At 37.6% G+C, this 23,490-nt stretch overlaps 1 protein-coding gene across 9 annotated transcripts in view; it reads left to right on the top strand.

Moving 5' to 3' along the window:
- The window catches only part of DNM1L (dynamin 1 like), a 51,397-nt gene continuing 27,907 nt past the window's right edge, over positions 1–23,490 (top strand). For 4 of the 9 annotated variants that reach the window (XM_058743153.1, XM_058743152.1, XM_058743149.1 and 1 more), the window contains exons 1-2: positions 2–241; positions 19,135–19,282. In XM_058743153.1, coding sequence (XP_058599136.1) covers positions 140–241; positions 19,135–19,282 — 250 coding nt within the window. In that variant the 5' untranslated portion in view covers positions 2–139. Of the gene's footprint in view, positions 242–19,134; positions 19,283–22,851; positions 22,891–23,490 lie in introns of all 9 variants that reach the window. The other 5 variants (XM_058743150.1, XM_058743147.1, XM_058743146.1 and 2 more) reach the window with 3 other exon arrangements.

The raw sequence follows: 23,490 nt of genomic DNA, 5'->3' as shown, positions 1-23,490 counted from the left end.
GGCAGGTAGCGCGGGCGGGGTCCAATGGGTGCCGGCTCCCGAGGAGAAGGCGGAGGAGAGGAGGAAGGAGGCGGACTCTGGGCCCCGGCCCCATTCATTGCCGCGGCCGGCCGGGCGGGGGTCCTGTGTTTTCGGAGCCATGGAGGCGCTAATTCCAGTTATCAACAAGCTTCAGGATGTCTTCAACACGGTGGGCGCCGACATCATCCAGTTGCCTCAGATCGTCGTGGTGGGAACGCAGGTAGGAGACGAGGGCGGCGTCCGCCCAGGCCAGAGCCCGGGGCGCGGGCCTGGTGGGGGCTGCGGCAGCGCCGGCTCCGAGCCGGCCTTTGCGGCCTGTGGGAGGAGGGCGCTGCTGGGGGCACCCGGGCTCTTCGGGCTGTGCCGCGCCTTTCCGCCCGGGGCAGGTTACTTCGGGCCTGGGAATCCGGGCCGGGTCGGGAGGCGAGGGGCGGAGCCGGCGCGGCGGGTCCCGGGGGCGGGCTAGTCGGGGGACGGACCGGCGAGCGGAACTGGAGCCCGCGGAGACCGGGCGCGGCTTGCCCTGCGGGCCGCTGCTTGGAAGGGCACCTGGGGGACGCGCTGGGCACGTGGGGCCACACTGGGCTCATGGCGGGCCAGCTAGCCCTTCTTCGGTTGGTTTTAGGGCGGCAGGGTTTTTATTCCCCTTCTTGCCTTGCTCAGGGGCTCCGGAGTCAGTTTTGGAACCGCGGGGTCGGGGTTGAGAAGGCCGCTACTGTGTGGTATACCTGAATGTTTTGCTGCAGTGCAATCCCTTCATGTTTTGAGGACGCCGAAGCAGTTAATAAAAAGCAACCCCCCCGTCTCCCCCGCCCCAAACCACCTGTATCTGGGTGTTAGGAAGGAATAACCAGTTTTTCTGCGTTGGCTGTGGTTTTTGTCTTCCATCCAAATTGGGCATCAGGTTCTCTGGTCTTTTCATATTGGGTGTCATAGATAACATAATTTTTTATATGCAGAAAATGTTGAAAAATTATTTTTAGAGTGACAGGAGAAGTACAAGTTTCATTTTCTCTGCCTGCTGATTTTCTTGGTTTTAAAAGAATCATAGGACTTTTATTAGAGTTCAGAGAAACGCATTTTAGAGCTTAGTATATTGATTTTAAGTGTTTTTATTTCTCAATGATCTTTTCTGTTGAGAAGGGGACGGTTTCCTCATTTTCTGTGGCTATATCTTGCTACAGTATTTTAGTGTAGAGTATAAATATTATGACAGGGAACTTAACGTTCAGAGTACCATGGAGTATATTCAAACCTTGGAAACCATAGACATCCTGTACTTTTTCTTGCTTTTAAATAAAGTGGTAGAAATTATTTCAGAAACACATATCCTTGGTCTGCTGTAGGATTGGTATAGATTCTGCTCACTCTTGCCTACATATATTGTAGTATTTGTAACTTACTTGTAATGATTGGACACTGAATCATCAATATAATATTAGGAGCTGTATTTTTATTTCACATATTTTGTTCACTGCTGCGTTCCTATTCCTAGCTCTGTAACAGTCCCGGGGCGTGTAGTGAGTGCTCCATCAATACTTTGAATGAATGGATATTGTTCACTGTAACCAGATAATATTTTAAAACACTGGTACTTCTGTCATCAAATGGATCTGTTTTTGAAAATACAGTGAAAGGAGATGAACTAAATCTTCTTTGGTAGTAATTTGGAAGTGTTTCCTATCTGTGGACCAGAAACTTTCCATATACTATTAAGAGATTCTCCATGCTTTCTAAGCTTGGAGAAGTAAAAGAATCAGGGCTATTGTGTGTCAGCATAAATAGTTTAAAATCAAGAAGGATTTTTCTTACACAAAATTGAGTTTCCCTTTTTTTTTTTTTTTTCCAAAGTTTGTTTATTTAGAGAGAGACAGGCAGACAAAGAGGGAGAGGGAGTATCCCAAGTAGGCTCTGTGGGATCAATGTGCAGAGCTGGCTGTGTGGCTTGAGCCTGTGAAACTAAGATCGTGACCTGAGCCAAAGTCAAGATTTAGGCACCTAACTGACTAAGCCACTGAGATGCCCCAAAATCGAGTTTATTTCCGTGAGTAAACCTGTTGGCAGAATTACTCTTTGGAGTAGAGGAGAAAAGATCTCACTGGTAGGAAAATCATTAACGTTGTGCTAGCAGAAACCATCCTAGTAGTGATACATGCCATATTTGTGTGTTGATGTTTGAAATTGCTCAGTAGGGAAATTAAGTTTGTGTGTGTGTTTTAAGTAGGCTCTCTGCCCAACATGGAGTTTGAACTTATAACCCTGAGATCAAGAGGCACATGCTATACTGACTGAGCCAGCCAAGTACCCAGGGAAATTAGTTTTTAAAGATTTAATGAAGGTTATCTCCATTTACGTCTTTATTAGCTGTACTTCAGTCCTTTATTATTCAGGTACAGAATTAATAAATAAGGTTAGAAACAATGTCTCCCCCCCCCCATATTTTCATTATATTGAAAAAAATCACTTCTGTTTGACTTGAATACTAGTATACCACTACTTTGTCCTCTGTGCCATTTAATGTTTTGTAATATACAGCACATGCATTACATTCATATTTAATGGAGTAGTGTACGATATTATCCCAACATAATAATAAATGTTCTGACCGGTAAACTTCTCAGTGGCAGTGATGATGTCTTCATAATACGGGTAGACCCTCTCTCTTACACATTAACTACATCTTAAGTGGCTGTAGGTCCCATTTTGTTGAACTTTTTTTAGAAGTGATTTGCAAACTTAGTATATGTAAGAATCACTTTGAAAATAAGTTCCTAGATTCCATCCCCAGAGATTTTGATTTTCAAATCTATGTTGGGCCAGGCACTACAGGTGATTCTGATGCAGATGATTCATAGATCCCAATTGAAAAGTGTATTAGTGAGTCTTTGATTTTAAAATGCATGTAACTAGAAAAGATAGGGAAGCTGAGCCTAAGGGCATACCGCCATTGAGTAGCATGTTGATATCTGTGGCATTCTTGCTAATGTTTTAAATTTTGATTTGTTAAATTGCCCAAGTAATCCTTCTTTCAAGCCTATAGAGTTGGAAGAGTTGAGGAGAAGGAATCATGTTTATAGCTGTAGATCATTCACAACTTTAATGGTTTTAGCTAGTTTTTTGTTGTTGTTTTTTTCTTTAACTGAGATCATCTGTGTGGAAAGAACAGAAGAGGGGAGAGAAAAGGTTGATACTTTTAGACCATGGTGTACTTTGCAGGTGGAGAGGAGATAAGACTTAAACAACTTTTGTGACTTAACTTGGGAAATTTAATCACTATTTTTTTAAGTTGAGAATAAGGGGGTGCCCTCCCAGGTATGTAATCTAAACCAGCACCCAGGGTGCCTGGGTGGCTCTGTCGGTTAAACGTCCGATTTCAGCTCAGGTCACCATCTCACTGTCCGTGAGTTCGAGACCTGCTCAGAGCCTGGAGCCTGTTTCAGATTCTGTGTCTCCCTCTCTCTCTGACCCTCCCCCGTTCATGCTCTGTCTCTGTCTCAAAAATAAATAAATGTAAAAAAAATAAAAAAAAAAATAAAACAAAAACAAAACACCAGCACCCAGTATAGGAATCCTAGTGACATGACATTAACCTGAGACTCAGAGTTGCTAGTAATGAACTTTTCACTTTACCTTTCATTTCAGTGATTTCAGCATTCTACCTTTAGGAATTCAGAAAGGAATCTTGGGTTTTAAATGACCAGTTTGCAAACCAACATTTTTTCCCTAACATTTTAAAATATAATTTATGTAACATAAAATCACCATTATAGAATGTACAGCTCATTGGTTTTTAGTATATTCACAAATTGTGCAACCATCACCATCTAATTCCAGAACATTTTTTTTTCCAGAACATTTTTATTATGCAAGAAAGAAACTCTGTACTCATTAGCAGTCATTCCTCATTTCATCCTTCCCCTGTCCCATCCCCTGGCAACCACTAATCTACTTTCTGTCTCTATGGATTTGCCTATTCTGGACATTTCATATAAATAGAATCATACAATATGTGGCTCTTTGTGTCTGGCTTCCTTTGCTCAGCATGATGTTTTTAAGTTCATCCATGTATTAATACTTCATTACTTTTTTTTTTGAAAGAGAAAGGGAGCTTGTGTGCATGGGGGGAGGAACAGAGGGAGCAGGATAGAGAGAATCTTAAGGAGGCTCCACACCCAGCAAGAGCCTACACGGGGCTCCATCTCACGACCATGAGATCATGACCTGAGCCAAAATTAAGGGTCAGATACTTAACGAACTGAGCCGCTCAGGTGTCCCAGTACTTCATTACTTTTTATGGCTAAATAATATTCCATTGTATACATATGCCACATTTTGCTTATCCATTCTAGTTGATGAATATTGGGTTGTTTCCATTTTTTGGTTATGATGGAGAATGCTATGAACATTGTTTGCAAGCTTTTGTCTGGACATGTTTTCAGTTCTCTTGGATATACAGTAAAACCTTGGATTGCGAGTAACTTGTTCTACGAGTGTTCCATAAGACGAGCAAACATTTCTAATAAATTTTTTTAAATGTTTTTTTTTTTTTTTTCAACATTTTTTAATTTATTTTTGGGACAGAGAGAGACAGAGCATGAACGGGGGAGGGGCAGAGAGAGAGGGAGACACAGAATCGGAAACAGGCTCCAGGCTCCGAGCCATCAGCCCAGAGCCTGACGCGGGGCTCGAACTCACGGACCGCGAGATCGTGACCTGGCTGAAGTCGGACGCTTAACCGACTGCGCCATCCAGGCGCCCCTCTAATAAATTTTAACTTGAAAAATGAGTAGTGTCTTGCAATATGAATAGTATGTGATGATGAAAATCGCATGATCGCAACTGAGCCAGTGGTTTTTGAAATTCGCTTTGATATATGAGTGCTTTGGATTACAAGCATGTTTCCAGAAAGAATTATGCTCTCAAACCAAGGTTTTACTTAGGAGTAGAATTGCTGTGTCATTTGGTAACTCTTGTTTAACTTTGAGAAACTGCCACATTGTTTTCCAGTGCGGCTGTACTATTTTACATTCCTTCCATCAGTGTTTGAGGGTTTCAGTTTCTGCACATCCTCACCAACTCTTGTTATTATCTTTTTATTTTTATTTATTTTTTTAATGTTTATTTTTGAGAGAGAGAAAGTGACAGACTGTGAGTGAAGGAGGGACTGTAGAGAGAGAGGGAGACACAGAATCTGAAACAGGCTCCAGGCTCCTTGCTGTCAGCACAGAGCCCGACGTGGGGCTTGAACCCATGGACCGTGAGATCATGACCTGAGCTGAAGTCAGATGCTTAACCAACTGAGCCACCCAGCTGCCCTGTTATCATCTTTTTTAAAAAACTGCTAAATCATCCTAGAATTCTTTTACTTTAAAAAAAGCATGCCCTGCCCCCAGCACTGCTATCTACATTTTAGTTCCTGAAATCTTGCTCTCTCCTGCTTGATGTGCCTTCATTTGTCCTGTGTTCTTAAAGGTGATGATTTCATTAAGTTTAGTAATTTGGTGCTAAATATTGATCATAGATTTCATTCCTGTATTGTTTTCTTGTGCATGTTCTTAGGTAAACTTATATATTTTCTCTTTTTTTTTCTAGTTTCTTTGTATAGTTCATGTGCTGCTTCCCTTTTTTTATAACTTAAAAATGAGGTGAAATTTCTGTAACATAAAACTTGCCATTTTAGAGAGTACAGTTCAGTGGCATTCAGTATATACATAATGTTGTGCAATCAGCACCTCCTTCTAGTTCCAAAACATTTTTACCACCCAAAAGAAAATTCCATGCCCATTAAGCAGTTACTTCCTGTTCTTCCGTTCCTCCAGGCCCTGTAAACCACCAATCTTCTTTCTGTCTCTGTGGATTTACCTATTCTGGCTATTTCATAGAAATGGAATCATAAAATATGTTACCATTTATGTCTGACTTCTTTCACTACAGATAAAAAATGTTAAAAAGATAAGAAAAATAGGTGCATCTGGGTGGCTCAGTTGGCTAAGCATCTGACACTTGATTTCAGCTCAGGTCATGATCTCACTGTTGTGAGATTGAGCTCCATGTTGGGCTCCGCACTAGGTGTGGAGCATCCTTAAGATTCTCTCTCTCCCTTTCCCCCTCACCTGCTTGCTTGCATGCTTTCTCTCTTCAAAAAAAATATTAAGAAAAATAAAGAAAAATCACATTTATCTGTTGTATTAATATCAAAGAATTAAGAAGCGTCTCTTATAAAATGAAAAGTGATGGGGCGCCTGGGTGGCGCAGTCGGTTAAGCGTCCGACTTCAGCCAGGTCACGATCTCGCGGTCCGTGAGTTCGAGCCCCGCGTCAGGCTCTGGGCTGATGGCTCGGAGCCTGGAGCCTGTTTCCGATTCTGTGTCTCCCTCTCTCTCTGCCCCTCCCCCGTTCATGCTCTGTCTCTCTCTGTCCCAAAAATAAATAAAAAATGTTGAAAAAAAAAATTAAAAAAAAAAAAAAAAATGAAAAGTGAAAACTTAGTAAAAATTGAATCACTTTTGGGTAATGTGTCGTGAATGAATGTTTGCTACTCCCAACTGATGGTGGTTATCAGAGAGAAAACGCTAAAAATATGACAAAGCCTTTTCAGTGAAAGGCTCAATCTCACAGTATAAATCCAAAGTACTGTAGATTTCAGTACAGTACAATTCGGAAGAAACTAAAAGATGACACTGAGACCAGGCACAAAAATCTCTAACCCTTGAATATATATATAGATATTGCATCAATTTGAGGATTATGTGAGGATGAAAAAAGCAGAAGGCATAGGGGTGCCAAGTGGGTCATATTTTCAGAGTAAGCCACCTGTGACTTGCCATACTGGAAGTTCTGTAGCCACTCACCTTCCTAGAATGAGCGCAGACATTGGTTGTTTAAATCACCAGGGAAAAACATGCACTGATCCAGCCAGTTGTAGAGGAAGCCAATATTATTTATAATAGATAAAAAATGAGAACCTGTAAACATGTTTGGTTTGTTTGCGAGTCTGTTGACGTAATTTTTGTAATTGAAATATAATTGGCATACAGCATTATATTAGTTTCATGTGTACAACATAATGATTTTATATATATATGTATATATATGTATATATATATATATATGTATAGTGAAATGATCACAGTAAGTCTAGTTAATACTCATCACCACACATAGTTGCATTTTTTCTTATGAAAATGTAAGATTTACTCTCTTAGCAACTGTCAAATATATAGTACAATATTATTATCTGTAGTCACCATACCGTATATTATATACCCAGGACTTACTTCATTGGAAGTTTGTACCTTTGACCACCTTCACCCATTTCACCCACCCCTTGCTTCTGAGAGCTGCTAAGCTGTTCCCAGTATGTATGACTTTCTTTTTGCCTTTTTTTAGATTCCACATGTAAGTAAGATCATATGATATTTGTCTTTGGTTTATTTCACTTGGTATAATGCTCTCAGAGTCCTTCCATTTCGTTTCAAATATTAAGACTTCTTTCCTTTTTTATGGCTGAATAATATTCCATTGTGCAGATGTGTATATATTAGAGTAGTCTTTTAAGATCTTTTGTATTTCTGTGGTAACAGTTGTAATATCTCTTTTATTTCTAATTTGAGTTCTCTTTTTTTGTGGCAGGTCTGGTTAAAGGTTATTTTTTTCTTTTCAAAAAAGCAGCTCTTAGTTTCACTGATTTTTTTTTTCTTCCTGTTGTCTTTTTAGTCTCTGTTTCATTTATATCCACTTTGATCTTTGATATTTCCTTTACTAATTTTGGATTTACTCTTCCTTTTCTAGGTCCTTGAGATGTAAAGTTAGATTGTTTATTTGCTATCTTTTTTGTTTATTAATACAGGCATTTATCACTATGAAATTCTCTGTTAGAACTGCTTGTGCAGTTTTGGTATGTTATATTTCCATTTTCATTTGTTTCAAGCTATTTTTTAATTTTATTTTTTCATCCATTGGTTAATAGCATGCTTTTTAATCTCCACATACTTGTGAATTTTTCAGTCTTGTAATTGATTCCTTGTCATAGTATTGTAGTTGGAAAAGGCGTGTGATATAATTTCAGCATTCTTAAACTTACTAAGAATTTAATTAGGCCACTATTTTTGTGGCCTAATACATGATCTATCCTGCAGAGTGTTCCATGTATGCTTGAGAAGGATGGGTATTCTGTTGCTTTTGGATGGAATGTTCTGTGTGTATCTCTTAAGTCCTTCTGGTCTAATGTGGTTTTTTCCTTAAATTTTAAGTCCAAGACACTTAACTTACAGTGTTATAATGTCGTTTCAGGTGTATAATACACTGATTACACAATTCTATACATTAGTGCTCATCATGACAAGCCTACTCTTAAACCCCTTTACCTATTTTGCCCATTCCCCCCTGCCACCCACCTCACACCATGGGTTCTTTATATTTAAGAGTATGTTTCTTTGTCTCTTTTTTTCTTTGCTTCGTTTCTTAATTCCACATATGTGTGAAATCATATGGTATTTGTCCTTCTCTGACTTATTTCATTTAGCATCCTCTTTCCATGGTGTGTGTGTGTGTGTGTGTGTGTACGTGTACACCTCTCTCTGACTGTCCGTCCTGTCTCTGTCTTTATTCCTCTACAGATGGTCACTTGGGCTGCTTCCATAATTTTGCTTTTGTAAGTAACGCGGCAGAAAATGAAAGGGTGCATATGTCTCTTCAAATTAGTGTTTTTGTATTCTTTGGGTAAATACCCAGCAGTGGAATTATTGGATCATATAGCAATTCTATTTTTTTTTTTTATTTTAAAAAGTGTTTTTTGGTGTTTACTTATTTATGAGAGAGACAGTGCGCATATGAGCAGGGGAAGAACAGAGTGGGGGAACAGAGGATCTGAAGGGGGCTCTGCACTGACAGCAGAGAGCCTGATGTGGGGCTCAAACTCACAATCGTGACCTAAGCCAAATTAGACACTTAACCTATTGAGCCACCCAGGCGTCCCTTGCCCATTCTTAAATTGGATTATTTGCTTTTTTTTTTTTTTTTTTGGTGTTGTAGAAATTCTTTATAGTTTTTGGATACTAAACCTTTATCGGATATGTCCTTTGCAAATGTCTTCTCCCATTCAGTAGATTGTGTTTTAGTTTTGTCAACTGTTTTCCTTTGCTGTGCAGAACTTTTTATTTTGATGTAGTCCCAATAGTTTATTTTTACTTTTATTTCCCTTGGAAATAAAGGTGTCTTCCCTTAGGAGACATGTCTAGAAAAATATTGCTATGACAGATGTCAAGAGAAATTACTGCCTGTGCTCTCTTCTAGGATTTTTATGGTTTCAAGTCTCACAGTTAGGTCTTTAATCCATTTTGAGTTTATTTGTGTGTATGGTGTAAAATAGTGGTCCAGTTTGATTCTTTTGCACGTAGCTGTTCAGTTTTCCCTACACCATTTGTTGAGAAGAGACTACCTTTTTCCAGCTGCGTATTCTTCCCTTCTTTGTTATAGATCAGTTGACCATCATGGATTTATTTCTGGGCTCTCTATTCTGTTGATCTTTGCATCTGTTTTTGTGCCAGTACCATACAGTTTTGATTAGCACAGTTTTGTAGTGTATATTGAAATCTGGGATTGTGATATTTCCAGTTTTGTTTTTGTTTTTGTTTTTGTTTTTGTTTTTGTTTTCCCCAGATTACTTTGGCTATTCAGGGTATTTTGTGGTTCCATACAAATTTTAGGATTATTTGTTCTAGTTTTGTGAAAAGTGATGGTATTTTGATAGGGATTGCATTAAATCCGTAGATTGCTTTGGGTATATGGACATTTTAACAATATTTGTTCTTCTAATCCATGACCACAGAATGTCTTTCCAATTGTTTGTGTCATCTTCAGTTTCTTTCATCAGTGTTTTACAGTTTTCAGAAAGCAGGTCTTTTACCTCTTTGGTTGTTTATTCCTAGGTATTTTATTATTTTTGGTACAATTGTAAATAGGATTGTTTTCTTACCTTCTTTCTGTTGCCTCGTTATTAGTGTATAGAAATGCAACATATTTCTGTATATTGATTTTATATTCGGCAGCTTTCCTGAATTCATTTATTAGTTCTGGTAGATTTTTGGTGGAGTCTTTAGGGTTTTCTATGTATAGAATCATGTCATTTGCCAATAATGAAAATTTTACTTTTTTCTTACCAATTTGAATGGCTTTTACTTCTTTTTCTTGTCTAATTGCTGTGGGTAGGACTTCCAGTACTATGTTGAATAAAAGTGGGGAGATTGGACATCCTTATCTTGTTTCTGATCTTAGTGAGCTTTTCCTCATTGAGGATGTTGTTAGCTTTGGATTTTTCATACATGGCCTTTATTATGTTGAGGTATGTTTCCTCTAAACCTACTTTGTTGAGGTTTTTTTTTTTTTTTATCATAAATGGATGTTGTACTTTGTCAAATGATTTTTCTTTCTCTATTGAAATGATCATATTATTCTTATTGTTTGTTTTGTTGATGCGATTGATTGATCTGTGGATATTGAACCACCTTTGCATCCCAGAAATAAATCCCACTTGATCGTGGTGAATGACTTTTTTAATGTATTGTTGGATTCAGTTTGCTAATATTTTGTTGAGGTTTTTTACATCTATGTTCATCAAAGATATTGGCCTATAGTTTTCTTTTTTTGTAGTGTCTTTATCTGGTTTTGGTATCAGGGTAATGCTGGCCTCATAGAATGAATTTGGAAGCTTTTCTTACTCTTCTATTTTTTTGGAATAGTTTGAGAAGAATAGGTATTAACACTTCTTTAAACGTTTGGTAGAATTCACCCTTGAAGCTGTCTGGTCTTGGACTTTTGTTTGTTGGGAGTTTTTATTACCAATTCAATTTTGTTACTAGTAATTGGTTTGTTCAGATTTTTTCTTTCTTCCTGGTTCAGTTTTGGAAGATTATACATTTCTAGGAATTTATCCATTTCTTCTAGGTTGTCAATTTGCTGGCATACAATTTTTTTTTGTAGTAATCTCTCATGACCCTTGTATTTCTGTGGCTTTGTTTCTCTTTCATTTCTGATTTTATTTGTGTCCTTTCTTTCATTCTTGATGAGTCTGGCTAAAGGCTTATCAATTTTTGTTTATATTTTCAGAGAACCAGCTCTTGGTTTCATTGATTTTTTTTGTGTGTTTTATCAGTCTCTGTTTCATTTATTTCTGCTCTAACCTTTATTGTTTCTTTTCTTCTATTCACCTTGGGCTTTGTTCTTGTTATAGTTCCTTTAGGTGTAAGGTTAGATTATTTGAGATTTTTCTTATTTCTTCACGAGACCTGTATCACTGTAAATTTCCCTTTTAGAATAGCTTTTGCTGTGTTTAAAGATTTAGACCATTGTGTTTATATTGTCATTTGTCTCCATGTATATTTTTATTTCCTTTTTTTTTTTTTAATTTTTTTTTAACGTTTATTTATTTTTGAGACAGAGAGAGACAGAGCATGAACGGGGGAGGGGCAGAGAGAGAGGGAGACACAGAATCCGAAGCAGGCTGCAGGCTCTGAGCCATCAGCCCAGGGCCCGACGCGGGGCTCGAACTCATGGACCATGAGATCGTGACCTGAGCTGAAGTCGGACGCTTAACAGACTGAGTCACCCAGGCGCCCCTTGATTTCCTCTTTGATTTCTTTATTGACCCATTGGGTGTTTATTAGCATGTTGTTTAGCATCCACATGTTTGTGTGGTTTTTTTCCTTTTTTTCCTTGTAATTCATTTTTAGTTTCATATTGTTATAGTCAGAAAAGAACCATGATACGATTTCAGTTTTCTTAGCTTTATTGATACTTGTTTTTATAGCCTTACATGTGATCTATCTTGGTGGATGTTCCAACAGAAGGATGTGTATTCTGTTTTTGAATGGAATGTTCTGTATATATTTGTTAAATCCATCTGGTCTAACCTGTCATTCAGACACTGTTTCTTTATTGAATTTCTGCCTAGATTATCTGTCCATTGATGTATGTGGGATGTTAAAGTCCTCTACTACTGTTGTATTACTATTAGTTTTTCCTTTTATGTTTTAATATTTGCCCTTTGTGTTTAGGTGCTCCAATTTTGGGTGGGTAGATACTTATATAATCCCTCTTGTGGGATTGACTCCTTTATCATTGTATAATGCCCTTCTTTGTCTCTTGTTACAGTCTTTGTTTTAAAGTCTGTTTTGTCTCATGTAAGTATTGCTACTCCAGGTTTTCTTCATTTCTATTTGCATGGTATATTTTTTTCTGTACTTTGATTTTCGTTTTTACATGTGTTAGGTTTGGAGTGAGTCTCTTGTAGGCAGTATATAAATGAGTCCCTTTTTTTTTTTATATCCATTTCACCACCCTATGTCTTTTGATCAAAGCATTTAGTCTATTTACATTTAAAATGATTATTCATAGGTGTGTACTTATTGCCGTTGTTTCCTGGTCGTTTTTGTAGTTCATCTCTGTTCCTTTTCATTTGCTCTCTTTCCTTGTCATTGATGACTTTCTGTAGTGTTATGCTTGATTTTCTTTCTCTTTATTTTTTTGTGTATCTGTTAGAGGTTTTGGGTTTGTAGTTACCTTGAGATTCAGAATATATAGGATACTAAGTATATATCAGTCTATATTAAGTTGGTGGTCATTTAAGTTCGAATACCTTCTTTCTTTTTTTCTTAATGTTTGTTTATTTTTGAGAGGGGAGGAGGGGGCAGAGAGAGAGAGAGGGGGACAGAAGATCTGAAGCAGGCTCTGCACTGACAGCAGTGAGCCAGATGTAGGGTTCGAACTCAAACTGCGAGATCATGATCTGAGCTGAAGTCAGACACTGAACTGGCTGAACCACCTTGGTGCCCCAGTTCGAACACATCCTTAAAAAGTAAAGCTTTTTTATTTCTTCCTCTATGTTTTGTGTATATGTTGTCATATTTTATGCATAATTTTCTTATTTCTAATGTCCTCTCCCACTCCCCCCACCCCCATTTATAGAAGTCACTTTATCACTTTTTATAAGGCTGGTTTACTGGTGATGAACTTCTTTAACATTTGTCTGAGAAACTCTTTATCTCTCCTTCAATTCTGAATTGACCTTGGCAGGTTGAGTATTTTTGGTTGTGGTTTTTTTCCTTTTAGCACTTTGAATATATCATGCCATTGCCTTCTGGCCTGTAAAGTTTCTGCTGAAAAATCTGCTGATAGCCCTATGCAATTTCCCTTCTACATAACTTTTTTCTTCTTTCCTGCTGTTCTTAAAAGTCTCTTTAATTTTTGCCATTTAAATTGTTATATTGTCTTGGTGTGGCCTCCTTGAGTTCATCTTATTTGGAACTCTTTGGGCTTCCTGAACCTGGATGTCTGTTTCCTTCCCTAGGCTAGGGAAGTTTTCACTTACTGTTTCTTCACATCATTTTCTGCCCTTTCCTTCCTTCCTTCCTTCCTTCCTTCCTTCCTTCCTTCCTTCCTTCCTTCCTTCCTTCCTTTTTTCTTTTCTTTTCTTTTTCTTTCTTTCTTTTCTTTTCTCTTTTCTTTTCTTTTCTTTTCTTTTCTTTTCTTTTCTTTTCTTTTCTTTCTCTTCTCCTTTTGGGACCCCCATAATGTGAATGTTTATTTGCTTGATATTGTCCAAGAGATCCCTTAGCCTTTACCATTTTTTAAAATTCTTTTTTCTCTTTGCTGTCCAGCTTGGGTGTTTTCCAGTACCCTGTTTTCCAGATGCTGATCTGGTCTTCTTTATGTACTCTAATGTGCAGTTGATGTTTTCTAGTGTATTTTCCATTTTAGTTACTGTTTTTTTCAGATTTGATTGGATCTTTTTTGTAGTTACTATTTCTTTGTTGAGGGTTGTTCTTCCACCCTTCTCTGTAGTCTGGTGGACATCTTTATGATCATTACTTTAAACTCTTTATTAGGCATGTTGTTTATATCTGTTTCATTTAGTTTTTCTGAGGTTTTGCTTTTTTCTTTAATTCAGAGCATATTCTTCAGTCTCTCATTTTGCTTGACTTTGTAGGTGTCAAGCTACTTTTGTAGCTTGTAGGTGTGACAGCTACTTTTCCTAAACTTGAAGGAGTGGTCTTGAGTATAATCGTACCCTGTGTACACTGTGTGTGCCAGGTGACTTTGGCTGGCTGGAGCTGTATCTGGAGTGGGCTGGGGTTCCTGGGGCACTCTGTGCTGGGGCTGCCCTGGAAGGATGGCCAGCATGGAAGTGGGCATGGGATAGGGTGGTCCTGGGGCTTTCCACTCAGAGGGTGTCCTGGCAGGACAGCTGAAGTTGAGGGGAGTGCAAGCTAGAGGGTCCCAGATCTCTCTTGGCAGAGGGTGCTCTGGTGAGACAACTGAAGCTGAAATGGATGTGGGCTGGTCCCTGGGCTCTCCACACAGATGGTGCCCTGGCAGGATTGCTGAAGCTAAAATGGGAACAAGCTGGTATGTCTGGGGGTACTTAGTGCCGAGGTGCCTTGGCAGGGCAGTTGGAGCCACGGCTTGTGTGGTCCATGGTGTCCTGTAGTGCTCTCTGCCAAGGGTGCCCTAGCAAGCTGTCTGGAGCCAAAGTGGTGTGGGCCTGTAGTGTTCTGCAGTGCTTTGTGCCTATGTTATGTTGACATGACAGCTGGAGCTGTAGTGAGTGCCCAGCAAGGGTTCCTTGCAGTTGTGACACACTGGCGCCGCCTTGATGGGATGGCGATGGTTGGTGTGGGTTAGAGACCCAGTGCTCTCTGAGGCAGTAGGCTGGCTGTGGCACCTGGAACCCTACTCCCTTTTGCACTATCAAGGTGGAGGATGGATGTAAACCGGGGCACTTGCCAGCCTCTCCCAATTGGAGAGAGTTCCGGTAGCTCCCCCATCATTTGGTGGAGTTGTATGCTGGATCTTTTATATACTAATTGCTTTTTTAAACCACAGCTTTTTCCTGTGCCCCAGGGCAGAACAATCTGCTCTTGTATAGTCCCTTCATACTATCCCTCCCCACTTCAGTTCACAGCATTGGAGGTAGGGGTTCCCTTCCTTACAGTGTCTGGTTTCTCTGTCTCTCTTGCCGTTTTCTATGTGTTCTGTGTTTTGTTGTGTAGCAGCTACTCAGTCAGCCCTCAGTTCTTTGGAGGAATTGCTGTATAAGTAAGTGTAGATTTGGTGTGTCTGTTAAGGGGGAAAGTTCAGCATCTTCTTAAGTTGCCATCTTGGACAGGACCCTTACTTATCGTCACATTTTAAATTTGTGGTATCTAATTGTGTTTTTTATTATATCTCCCTGATTACTAATGAATATGATCATTCTAAATTTTTTCTTACCCTTTGTGGTGCTGTTTTTGTGAGTTTCTGTTCCTGTCTCTGCACATTATTTTCTAATAGATTATTCATCTTTTTCTCACTGATTTGTGGAAGTTATTTATACATTTTGCTTACTAGTTCTTTGTGAGTTAGAGGGATCACAAATATTTTCCTCTAATTTTTTTGTATGAGTAAAATAAATTTTAATTTTACTGTAGTTGGACTGTCACTTTTTTTTTCTTTAGTTTGTACATTTTATGTAGTAAGGAGTCATTCTCTGTCTCAAGTCAGGAAAGTATACTTTAATATTCTCTAATTTGTAAAGTTAGAATTTTTAAAATTTGTAATTCATCTTGAATTTTTCTCCTTTATTTTATTTTTCCATGGTTTTATTGAGGTGTTGTTTTTATAATGTGAAGTTTACCCACTTGAAATGTATAATCATTTGTTTTAAGCACGTCTATAGAGTTTTGCAACTATCACCATAATTTACTTTTAGGTATTTCATTATCTTAAAAAGAGACCTTGTATCCATTAGCAGTCATTTCCATTTCCCTCTGCCCCTAGTGCGTGGCATCCACTTAATCCACTTTCGTGTCTGTTCTGGACATTTCATATAATCAGGATCAGATAATATGTGGTCTTTTGACTGACTTCTTTCACTTAGCATAATGTTTTTGAGGTTTATCCATATTGTAGCATGTATCAACACTTTATTTCTTTGAAAAATTGGGCAGGGTTTTGCACACACAGATAATAGGTGAATGAGAGAGATCTGTGGTAAAGTCTTAAGGGACTGGAGAACCTTCATGAAACTTTGAAAACTAACCAAACAAAGCTCCTTTCTAAGACCAGTTCTCGCAGTGAGAAGCAACTGAGAATACAACTGACCACCCCTGAAGAATACAGACAAAGGAAAGAGAAGATCCAGATAAAAGTGGTAGAGAGGAACAGAGACAAGTTACCAGAAAACAAAGAACTATATTTTTGAACACTATATGGAGACAAAAGGGAGTTTTAGAGTGTAAAGTTAGAATTGTTATTCTAGGCCAAGTTTTTTCCTAAAGTTTAGAAAATGACTGTTGTCAAATCTCATACAAAGTTTTTTAAAGAAAAATGAGACTCAGAATAACATTCTTGTTGACAAGAAAGTATACCAGAAAGACATGTTCGCAAAACAGATGAAAACAACTAGATATTAAGACAAAAGGCAAGATAAGGCATTAAATAACAAGTGTGTATAGGAACAAATAAGAACTAGGTGGTAGAACTTACTAAAGTATTAGAAATGAAAGGAAATTTATTTTAGAAATGAGGACAGCTTAGGGGCGCCTGGGTGGCGCAGTCGGTTAAGCGTCCGACTTCAGCCAGGTCACGATCTCGCGGTCCGTGAGTTCGAGCCCCGCGTCGGGCTCTGGGCTGATGGCTCGGAGCCTGGAGCCTGTTTCCGATTCTGTGTCTCCCTCTCTCTGCCCCTCCCCCGTTCATGCTCTGTCTCTCTCTGTCCCAAAAACTAAATAAAAAACGTTGAAAAAAAAATTTAAAAAAAAAAAAAAAAAAGAAATGAGGACAGCTTAGAAGTAAAACAAGAACAAATAAACATAACATATAGTACCTTGAGAGAGAAAGATGTTGGAAAGGAAGAAACATTAAAAATAAAAAAGGTAGGGAAGAGGTGTAAAAAGAATTTGACAGAGGGGCTCAGTCGATTAAGCATCTGACTCTTGATTTTGGCTTAGGTCTTGATCTCACACACAGTTCATAAGATTGAGCCCTGGGCGGCTGGCTCTGCACAGCATGAAGCCTGCTTGGGATTCTCTCTCACCCTCTCTCTCTTTCTGCCTCTCCCCCACTTGCTCACATACTCGCTCTTTCTAAATATTAGGAAAAAAAATTGGGGGGTGGCTTCTGGGTGACTCAGTTGGTTAAGTGTCCAACTTCGACTCAGGTCATGGTCTCGCAGTACATAGGTTCGAGCCCGACGTTGAGCTCTGTGCTGACAGCTCGGAGCCTGGAGCCTGCTCAGATTCTGTGTCTCCCCCCTCTCTGTTCCTCCTCTGCTCACGCTCTGTCTCTCAAAAATAAACATTAAAAAAAATAATTTGACAGACATTGACATATTGAAAACAGGCAAAGAAGATCCAACATGTGTATAATAGGAGTCCCCCCCCCCCCCATTATTTAGGATTTTTGCCTTTGTGGAAAATATGAAAGTAAAAGTTGTACTAGTTGTGACTAAGAAAAAGTGTAGTACAGGAAAAACAATCTATACAGAAAATACTAATTATAAAGTTAATACAAAATTTATAAGCATTTAAGATGTATAAATAGAAATTAAGGTTTTTATATACTATTTGATCGTTTATAATTTTTTTTAACGTTTATTTTTGAGACAGAAAGACGGAGCACGAGCGGGGGAGGGGCAGAGAGAGAGGGAGACACAGAAACTGAAACAGGCTTCAGGCTCTGAGCTGTCAGCAAAGAGCCCGACGCGGGGCTTTAACTCACAGACCGCGAGACCATGACCTGAGCCAAAGTCAGACACTTAACCGACTGAGCCACCCAGGCACCCCTTGATTATCTATTTACTAGTCTTACATCTGTGTTAAATTTCCTGAGGGTGATCGTTGAATATGGTTGTATGGAAGAATGCCCTTGTGCATGCCCTTAGAGACAGATATGCTGTATTTTTTAGAGATGAAGTGTCATGGTGTATGTAACTAACTCAGATAGGACAACAAAAGAAAAAGGTGTGTGTGTGTGTGTGTGCGCGCGCGCGTGCGTGCGCGCACATGCGTGTGTGTAGAAAGAGACATAAAGCATATGTGTCCAATGTTAATATTCAGTGTATCTTTCTTAAGATATGAGCATTCACTGTTAATATTCTCAAAGCTCTTGTGGCTTTGAAATTTTCAAAATAAAACGTTGGGAAATATTCAGAACAAAAGTGAAGTACTTATGGATAAAGAAGCTTTATAAGCTAATAAGAAATGTAAAATGCCAGCATTTGAACAATCACTGAAAAAATACAAAAAACCTTTAAACAAAATGATCCTTGACTTCAATAATAAAGTCATGTAATTTTAAATGAGCTGTCAGTGTTCATCTATCAAAGTAGCAAGGATTCAAAAAAGTGATAATGCCCACTGCTAATGGGGCTGCAGCAGATTGAATGGGAAGTGTAGCTTGGTTCCTGCCTTCTTGTGTGCAGTCTGACAGCATCTGTGAATGCTTCAAATCTCTGTGTTCTTTAATCTTTAGCTCTTTAGCAACTTCATTTAATGAACTAAATCCAGTGAAGTAATAGGATAAGTGAGTAAGGTTATATGTATAAACCATGTACACTGTAGCATTGTTAATGGTAGCAAAAACCATTTAAATGTCCAAGTCAAGTTTGGCTTTATACACTGTAGAATACTATTTGACCATTAAACACAGATGTTAGTGTATTGATATGGAATATTATCCGTGATTGCTACATCAAAAATAAAAGCCGGTTAGAGAAAAATACTTGTAGTGCTACCCCATTTAAAGTCATATATTCTCATAGACATAACATTACGTGCCAGTATTACAGGTTTTGAAAACCTGGTTGGGAGAGTATCAAAAAAAGTAGGAAAATTACAGGAGAGTGGGACTTTATTTTGGGGGGGGGCGGGGGGAGAGTAGGACTTTAATCTCTCTTTTTGGAGTTTTTATTTTAAAGAAATAAAGATCATATAATAGAAAATAAAACTAAACTTTCAGTTTAAAAGTCTTTGCAGTAATTTTTTCTTTAATTTCTTTGTATGGTGCTTTGTCAGTGTAGTCTTATTATTTTAAAAATCTATGTAGAAACTCATTTTGCTCTTGTGTATTCTGTTTTCAGAGCAGTGGAAAGAGCTCAGTGCTAGAAAGCCTAGTGGGGAGGGACCTGCTTCCCAGAGGCACTGGTATTGTCACCCGGAGACCTCTCATTCTGCAGCTAGTCCATGTTTCACCCGAAGATAAGCGAAAAACAACAGGAGAAGAAAATGGTAAATTTTAGAATCGGAATAAGAATTATTTAAAAATTCTTCATTTTTGCTTGAATCTTAAAAACACATTAGACCAGATTAGACCAGAAATTAGTGGTTATAACAAAAGCAGAATTCCTGTGAAGAGAAGTGGAATGCATCATTTCTCATGTAAAGAAAAAAAAAAAAGTAAGTTTTGAGGACCATAAGTAGACTTGTTTGGAATACTACCTTTTTGGTAGTTCAGCTTATTAGTAAACTGTTGTTAATGTTTATGGAGAATTTAGTGAGATGCTCAGTAAATAGAAATCAGTTATTTTAAAGAAAAATTTTTGTGTCTTTTGGAGTGTTTTAAGCTTTTTTCCCCTAGTGTTTAAAAAATGTTTTTACTTTTTTACTTTGATTTAGAAATTTAAATCATTTAGATTCTAGTTTAAAAATTTTAAATACACTTAAAATGACTTTGTTTTTTATTATAGCAGGGTTATCTCACCTTCCCTTTTCTGGTGTCACCATGTACTTGCTAATTTTGAATCTTTTGCCCTTCAAGCTAAGATGAATATTATTTTTAGAAAGAGTTTTGGTTTTTTATTTTTATCTTTTTTACTGTCCTTCTCTTGCCATGCTTACCTACATAGCACATACTATTCTGATTTTTAAGATCCACCCACTCCTCCAATAGCAAATGCGGAATATTAAAATGAGAAAAACATGTACTGTCCTTTATAGCAGTTCTTTGGTTAAATTGAAAATATTTTGAGGGGGCGCCTGGGTGGCGCAGTCGGTTAAGCGTCCGACTTCAGCCAGGTCACGATCTCGCGGTCCGTGAGTTCGAGCCCCGCGTCAGGCTCTGGGCTGATGGCTCGGAGCCTGGAGCCTGTTTCCGACTCTGTGTCTCCCTCTCTCTCTGCCCCTCCCCTGTTCATGCTCTGTCTCTCTCTGTCCCAGAAATAAATAAAAAACGTTGAAAAAAAAAAAATTAAAAAAAAAAAATATTTTGAGAAATGTTGTGTCTGTCAGTGGATATTAAATTGCTTATTAAGCGCGTGTTCTATTTATACTTATTTATATTAGTGAGGTTGGAATGTTTGACGAAAATAATATATTTAATCTTCCTTTTTAGTTCAGTGTTTGGCTCAGACTTTCTTATTTATAAGTCTGTAAAATAACTAATTACATTGGTAGCAGAGTACTATGTTTGTTACTCATCTGCAGAGATCTGTTTTCAATGCAGTTTCATTCTAGTTAGATTCTCATCTAAGAGGGGATGATAGTATTGATGAAATTGAAGTTACTTTAATTATTTTTTCTATTATTATAGGAGTATTGGTAGTGATAGCTTGTTTTTTTTTTTTAAGGAGTAAAAAAAAAAAAAAACCTATCATGAGCATCTGCAACGACTATAGAAAGTTAAAAAGTTAATAACTGAAGCAAGTTAATGAAGTTTAGATGTTAACAAGTAGTATTTTTGGATAGACTGCCAGAGGATATGTAGGAACCTATTAATTAAGTGTACCAGGTAGCTTCTTGATATGTTATTCATCACTTTGTATTTCTATAATATTTGTTTGGTATTGAAATTCTAAGCCTCGAATTTAATCATGTTGAACTAACCTACGATTCAGCTTCAAATATATAGAATAATACTTCAAATTTCATTCCTACTAACTTACATCATGAAGTATACCAGAAAACTTAAAATCAGACTTTAAGAAACTATATGGCATTAATTAGGTCTCTTTCTTTTAACCCTTTATTTTCTTCAGTCATCATGAAAAGGTCAAATGATAGATATCCTGTCTCTTAGAAACTGTAGATGTGGGTAGTGTTTGTAGAAAAAGGTGTACATTTCAGCCACAGAAGTGTCAGTTCCTCAGTATCTCTGCTCATATGTTCACCATGTTTTGTTGATATCTCTCATCTTAGTGGTTGGTCAGCAAATCTGCACATCTTACCTATATATATATGTTTTTTTTTTTTTCAAAGCTTAGTGTTTACATTTTATGTAAAAAAAAAAAAACGCACAATATTTTGTATTACTTAAGACACACTTAATCCTCACTTAAAATGACAACTCAGCTACCCAGAACACAAACTAGATTTCATAAATTTTGAGTATTAAATTTCATGTGTATTATTAATAATTAGCATAGTTCCTTAGTTTTCTCATCAGATCCTCTTTATACTCAGGGTAACCAATCAACCTTGCCATGAATCATTGTAACCCAGAGAAAATTAGAAACAAAGAAACAGATAAACATTTAGTTAGCCAGAAGAGTATGAACTACCTGACAGTCTGACAAACCAGAGAGGAGAAAGTAAGGAAAACATAATCAGACAGGAAAACTTAAAAGAAAGAAAAAATCAGTTTCTAACCATTTTGGATAGGGATTTATAGCCTCAGAGGGCTTTGTTATGTAACAAAGGCCGACATTTCCAATAATAGGCTGATTTAGAGCAGTATATTTTAGGATGACATGGAGCAGAATAATCCATTTTATTTTTTCATTTTTTATTAAAAAAATTTTTTTTAACATTCATTTCTGAGAGACAGAGACATAGCATGAGCGGAAGGGGCAGAGAGAGAGGGAGACAGAATCCAAAGCAGGCTCCAGGCTCCAAGCTCTCAGCACAGAGCCCAACACAGGGCTCAAAGCCATGAACCGTGAAATCATGACCTGAGCCAAAGTTGGACACTTAACCGACTCAGCCATTCAGGCGCCCCAGAATAATCCATTTTAGATACAGGTCCATCAAAACTGATTAAAATAAAATATCTTAATGTTTAATATGTGTAATTATCAGGAAATTTTATGTAATGTGGAATCCTTCATTCTGTCAGCCAAGTAGGATAATTGAGGTATCAATATATTTATATAGTATTTCTCAGCTTGCTCCCCCTTTTGCCAATGTGAAAGAATTTTCTGATAAAATCTTACTAAAATTTTATTCACACTGATGTAGTTTGAACTTTGAACTTCACATTTATCTTTCATATATTTTTAAGAATCAGTCTTTGTTCAGATTTCCTTTTAGACAAAATCCAAAAATAGCATGTTGATTAAAGACCAAAATTGTTTTTATGGTGTTCTTTTTAAATTCAGTATGTTTTTTAAAGAAAATAATCCCTTATAAAAAGCTCATTCTTCATGAATAGGGTAAATACTCATATATATTTACTTTTGAGGTTTTGGAAAATGTGTTTGGTATGCTTTGTAGATTTTTCTGTGCCAGGCAATTTATCTTTTCCTACATATCAAATATTTATGGCAGATTTTTGGAGAGTGAATCAATTTTAATCCGGTTGTGTTAGAACTAGAAACCAGAGGAAATACAATTAGCTGTGATGGAAAATACCAGCAAATTATGGCACATGGTATGCTTCATTTATATCACTTAAAACATATATATCCCTTTAGGTATTTACTATTAATTGTAATGGGAATTACAGTTGTAAATTTTGAAAAATTGGATGCTCCGTGCATTTGAAATGTGTTCAGGTTTCTGCAGATTTGACTTTTTAAAAAGGTTTAAAATACTAGGGTTAAGCATTAAACTTATCATTCTGTGCTGTTTCTCTTTAACTGCAGACCCTGCTACATGGAAAAACTCAAGACACCTTTCTAAAGGTTTCCTTTATCCATTGTTTTTGGCCCTTTTTTTTCTAGTATGCCTGCATGTGTGCTTACGTACTCTTACAGGCTGTGTGCATTATTTTTCTTCCATTTTTATTTGCCTATCCACATTGATTGTAGGTGGTTCTTGTTACCTTTTGGCATTGCATCAGAATGCAGGGGTTTTTTTTGGTGGTGAATGTAATTTATTTTATTTTTATTTTTAAAAACATGCTTGTTAAGCCAGACCTCTTTTAAACGATAAGGTAAATTAACCCCCCCCCCCACTTTGGTATGTAGTAGCTGTCTCTGTGAGTTCTGTTCACCTAGATTACTCCAGTCCTCCAATGAGACTTCTTGGAAGAAGGTACTAAGCTTCAAGTAGGTGAGCATTTTATTAGCAAAAAGGATCCAGTTTTATTTACTTATTTCCACCAAAGAATTGAATCACTTTTTCTTCAATATTTATTTAACTTTTAGTCATTTTTATTTTGATTTCAGGTGACCGATATGAGTTATTCATGAACTCAGTCATTAGGATACTTAGAACTCTGAATTTGGCAAAAGCAGAATAGCTGTGCTTAGGGGAGGCAGTTTGGTTACTTTTCTACAATT

The sequence above is a fragment of the Neofelis nebulosa genome, chromosome 8, assembly GCF_028018385.1.
Source record: "Neofelis nebulosa isolate mNeoNeb1 chromosome 8, mNeoNeb1.pri, whole genome shotgun sequence".
NCBI classification, from domain to species: Eukaryota; Metazoa; Chordata; class Mammalia; order Carnivora; family Felidae; genus Neofelis; species Neofelis nebulosa.
The sequence above is the reverse complement of the archived record's forward strand: the minus strand, read 5'-3'. Positions and strand labels throughout refer to the sequence as shown.